Source organism: Balaenoptera musculus, chromosome 4 (assembly GCF_009873245.2).
Source record: "Balaenoptera musculus isolate JJ_BM4_2016_0621 chromosome 4, mBalMus1.pri.v3, whole genome shotgun sequence".
In the NCBI taxonomy this organism is placed as follows: domain Eukaryota; kingdom Metazoa; phylum Chordata; class Mammalia; order Artiodactyla; family Balaenopteridae; genus Balaenoptera; species Balaenoptera musculus.
The window spans coordinates 143,901,140-143,905,849 of NC_045788.1; the positions used below are offsets into that span (position 1 = coordinate 143,901,140).

A 4,710-nucleotide genomic window follows, 5' to 3' on the forward strand; every position below is an offset into this window, starting at 1 on the left:
TTTCTTCATAACCTTATATTGTGGCAATAGTTAAGAATGCCGCGGAGGTTTGGAAACCAGAAAGAAAACCCACCCATTCCAACACAGTCTTTACTGTCAGTGTCGGGGAAATGGGACATCTTAAATGGACCTGGGCTGCCCTCCCTGCTGACTCCACTCCCGGCCTGTGTGGACAGCCCCTCTGGGTGCAGAAGCCTCAGGGCCCCCCGGAGAGCCAGCTGCAAGCTGGTCTGCTTCCCAGATGGGAAAACATCCCCACCCCACCGCCCACTTCTGGACGGCGAGCTGGCCTCCCAAGCACCTAACTTCCCCACATTTAAGAACCTAAACAACCCTACCTCCCAGCGTTTAAACTTTTTCTTCCCATGGCATATGGTCTGCTGAATGTCAGCCCCCAAAGACCTCGCCATCCTGATCCACAGGACCCGCGAACGCTGCTTTACGTGGTAAAAAGGACTTTGGGTGGGATTAGGCTCTTGAGCTGCGGAGATTACCCTGGATTATCCCGGTGGGCCTACATGTAATCCTAGGGTCCTAAGAAGGGATGGGGGAGGCCAGAGGGTCAGGTCAGAACAAGGAGACGTGGCGATGGAAGCAAAGGTTGAGGGAGAGATTGGAAGATGCAGGAAGGGGCTACGAGCCGAGGATCACAGGCGGCTTCTAGATGCTGGAACCGGGGACTGGGTCCTCCCCGGGGCCTCCGGAAAGGAGCACGCTCGTGCCGACACCTGGGTTTTGGGCCTCTGGCCTCCAGAACTGTGGAGCGCAGCTCGTGTGGTTTCCAGCCTCTGACTTTGGGGTCATTTGCTCCAGCAGCTGCAGGAGACTGTGCAGCGTGTGGCTAGGTCAGCGGCAGGGGTGGAGTCATGGTGACGCAGATCCCCTCGTTGGTAAAGTGCTGCTTCTCGACAGTGTGAAACCTCTGATGCGTTCGAAGGCCTTGGGACCCCCACGCCCTGTACGGGGCCCCTGAGTGCCCTTCCGGACCCCCAAGTCCCGAGGGTCGACTCCCCGTCCTGCACACCCAGCACCCTGGGCTGGGGACTCACTGTGGAGAGGTTAGAGGGGCCCCATCCTAAGAACCTCTTAGAGCTCAGCGGGACCCCATTCTCAGGCCCCAGAATGACCTCCGCGTGTCCCCGGGTGGCACCAGGGGCTCCGACGTGCTGGCTCTGGGCTCCGACGGGCTGATGGAAGCTTGAACGGGGGAGGGAGGCGGGCGGACAGAGGGCAGGTGAGCGGGGCCAGGGCAGACGTCGGGACGCCCGAGAGTGCCTGGACGGGCCTGTGGGCAAGGGGACTGTGGGTGTGTGGGGTCTGTCCTGGGACTCTCTCCGGCAGGGCCCTCGCAGGGCAGGGGCGGGTGTCATCGTCCACAAGGTCGGACAGCAACCCGCTCTGTTCTGTTTTTGGAGAATGAGGCAAGTGGCACAAAAGCACATTCCCAGAAAGTGCCAGTTCTGCCCAGTGTCCTGGCGTGTTGCAGAAAGGGTTTATAAAGTAAAGCTGACCAGTTGCCGAGCAGGTGGACAGTACCCAGTACTCGTGGAACGGACCAGTGCTTGTCAGCCTCCAACCATCTTGGGTGCTGGCTGGACCTTCAGTTAGCTGGGTGCTGGGTGGACCTTCAGTTATCTGGATGCTGGGTGGACCTTCAGTTATCCGAGATGGACCTTCAGTTATCCATATGCCGGGTGGACCTTCAAGTTAGCTGGTGCTGGGTGGACCTTCAGTTATCCGAGGTGGACCTTCAGTTATCCGAGGTGGACCTTCAGTTATCCGGATGCCGGGTGGACCTTCAGTTATCCGGGTGCTGGGTGGACCTTAGTTATCTGGATGCTGGGTGGACCTTCAGTTATCGAGATGGACCTTCAGTTATCCAGGTGCTGGGTGGACCTTAGTTATCTGGATGCTGGGTGGACCTTCAGTTATCGAGATGGACCTTCAATTATCCAGGTGCTGGGTGGACCTTCAGTTATCCGAGGTGGACCTTCAGTTATCCGGTGCTGGGCGGACCTTCAGTTAACCGAGGTGGACCTTCAGTTATCCGGTGCTGGGTGGACCTTCAGTTATCCGAGGTGGCCCTTCAGTTATCCGGTGCTGGGTGGACCTTCAGTTATCCGAGGTGGCCCTTCAGTTATCCGGTGCTGGGTGGACCTTCAGTTATCCGAGGTGGACCTTCAGTTATCCAGGTGCTGGGTGGACCTTCAGTTATCCGAGGTGGCCCTTCAGTTATCCGGATGCCGGGTGGCCCTTCAGTTATCCGGATGCCGGGTGGCCCTTCAGTTATCCGAGGTGGCCCTTCAGTTATCCGAGATGGACCTTCAGTTATCCGGATGCCAGGTGGCCCTTCAGTTATCCGAGGTGGACCTTCAGTTATCCGAGGTGGACCTTCAGTTATCCGAGATGGCCCTTCAGTTATCCGGATGCCAGGTGGCCCTTCAGTTATCCAGATGCCGGGTGGACCTTCAGTTATCCAGATGCCGGGTGGACCTTCAGTTATCCGGATGCCAGGTGGACCTTCAGTTATCCGGATGCCAGGTGGCCCTTCAGTTATCCGGTGCTGGGTGGACCTTCAGTTATCCGGTGCTGGGTGGCCCTTCAGTTATCCAGATGCCGGGTGGACCTTCAGTTATCCAGATGCCGGGTGGACCTTCAGTTATCCGAGGTGGACCTTCAGTTATCCGGTGCTGGGTGAACCTTCAGTTATCCGGATGCCGGGTGGCCCTTCAGTTATCCGGTGCTGGGTGACCCTTCAGTTATCCAGATGCCGGGTGGACCTTCAGTTATCCAGATGCCGGGTGGACCTTCAGTTATCCGAGGTGGACCTTCAGTTATCTGTGCCAAGAGACTCGATGGCCGGTGGGAACTGGTGGCCAGACTTGCTTCGCTTACGAAAACGGCCAGACTGGCCCATCTGTGAGGTGGCTCCTGACGTGCAAACTACATCTTCATTTGCCGTCACGTACTGCGTGTTGTCACCTCTCCTCCGGCACAGGGACCTTTCTCAGATCTCACGCACTCAGGGAGAGCAGGGACGTCCGGGCAGGGCGTGTGGCTGAGAGCTCAGCCTGGCTCCCGCAGGCCTGGCTTTGTACCTTCTGGGCGGCCAGAGACGGAGCCCGGGGTGGCGGGCAGCCGGGAGGGGTTGGGGGCTGTGCCCAGGACCCTTGGGTGCAGTTTGCTCTTGTTCCCGTCCCCCGACTCCCAGAAGTGGACGGGCCCCCCGCCTCAGGCCCTCTGTAGGCCATCTCAGGAGCAGCCAGGGCTGGCCCAGCCCAAAGGTCACTTCCTCAGGGGACTCTGCGGGGAGGCTGTGCAGCTCCCCCCCAGGGTCATGGGACAGAGGAGGGGCAGGGCACATGTCTCTGCTCGGATTCAGAAATGCAGGGCCTTTGGCGGCAGCGTCGTCCATCATGGCTGGTCACCTTGGTCTGTTCAGTCCCAGCCGAAGACCCTGCTCCCCAGGTCTCAGTGCAGGTTGTACTGGGTTTTGAATCCTAACTAGCTAGTAGGCAATGGGGAGTTGGATTCTAAAGCCGCAGCACTCACCTGCCCACTGGATTGGACATCAGCCCCGCCCCCCATCCTCCTTTCCCTGCGTTTCCCCAGTTACACGCGAGCATCCCTTGGGAACGATCCAGGATCGACGCTTCCAGGGGCGCCAGCTCACTCTGAGTCTCAGGTGTGTGGAAGCATCTGATTTGACCTTTGCCTTTCTCTTCTACAGAAACAACCCTCGTGCCTTAATGTGCTTTTACTAAAGGGCCTTTTTGAGTGATGAGGAGTGTCTCCTGTTTTCCTGGCTCAGGACATGCATGTTTGGGGAGCCACTTCTTAAAGGGCAGCCCTGGGCCTGAGCTTCTGGGAGACCCGGGTCACGGAGACGGGGGTGGGATCTGCGGACACCCCTTCCTTGTGCCGTGGTGTCCCGAGCGGACTTCGACCTATCAGTGGTGACGGTCGCTCGCTGTGACTGCCCGAGCTTCGGGGCGCCCCGTTCTCTTTCCCTGTGCCTGTTAACCAGCCCCCCTGGATGCCCCCCACGCGCCCTTCCGTGTGCCAGGGCCTGGGGTCCCTGCGACCTCATTCTTGGGTGTCCTTGCTCTTCCCCGTGGTTCACGGCTCTGGGTCCCGGCCCGGCCGCCCCCCTGTGCCAAGGGGTCTGGGCTGTGCGTCCTGCCCCCCGCCGTCCCTCTGCTCCTTCTTAGTGGTCAACGTGCCGACCCTGCCGTTTCGTGAGCCCCGGCTCACCCGGGACCTGGGCGGGAAGACGCCGCGCAGGCCGCGGTGTAACCCGCTCTCAGGTAAAGCTGTGCCTCTGCAAGTTGTGGTTGCGTCGGCCCAGGTGAAGCCACACCACCTCCACCCCGGCCTGCGTCACACCCGAGGCCAGGCCGAGGTGCCGCTTTGCGGCCGGTGGCTGACCGTGAGGTGGGGGGACGCGCGTGATGGGGGGACGCGCGTGATGGGGGGTGGGGCTCCGGCTTCCGGGGTTGGGGATGCTGCTCACACCTGCTTGGGCCCCAGGTGGGTGCACAGGTGCAGGTTGCCCTGACTTCATTCTGCAGCAAGCACAGGAGTTTCCCTCTCACGATTCACATCCCCTCCACCTCTGAGCTCTCTCATCGCTCATCGAGGACGTGAGGCCCCTCAGATGAAAGCCCCTTTGTGCACAGCCTGCAGCTGGCTCCGCCCTGGGCGGGCGCT

The 4,710-nt window shown here is 60.1% G+C and overlaps 1 protein-coding gene across 2 annotated transcripts; it reads left to right on the top strand.

The window, feature by feature from the left end:
• Positions 1-1,753: 1,753 nt before the first annotated feature.
• LOC118894179 lies at positions 1,754-3,732 on the top strand. Of its 2 annotated transcripts, none has more exons than XM_036850060.1 (2): positions 1,754-1,790; positions 2,032-3,732. In XM_036850060.1, exons 1-2 carry the CDS (start codon positions 1,784-1,786, stop codon positions 3,060-3,062), a joined length of 1,038 nt encoding a protein of 345 aa, XP_036705955.1. In that variant the 5' UTR covers positions 1,754-1,783; the 3' UTR covers positions 3,063-3,732. The 2 variants fall into 2 exon arrangements, with proteins under 2 accessions (XP_036705955.1, XP_036705956.1); XM_036850061.1 differs by lacking the exon at positions 1,754-1,790 and having other exon boundaries at positions 1,996-2,057; positions 2,126-3,732.
• Positions 3,733-4,710: the final 978 nt, after the last annotated feature.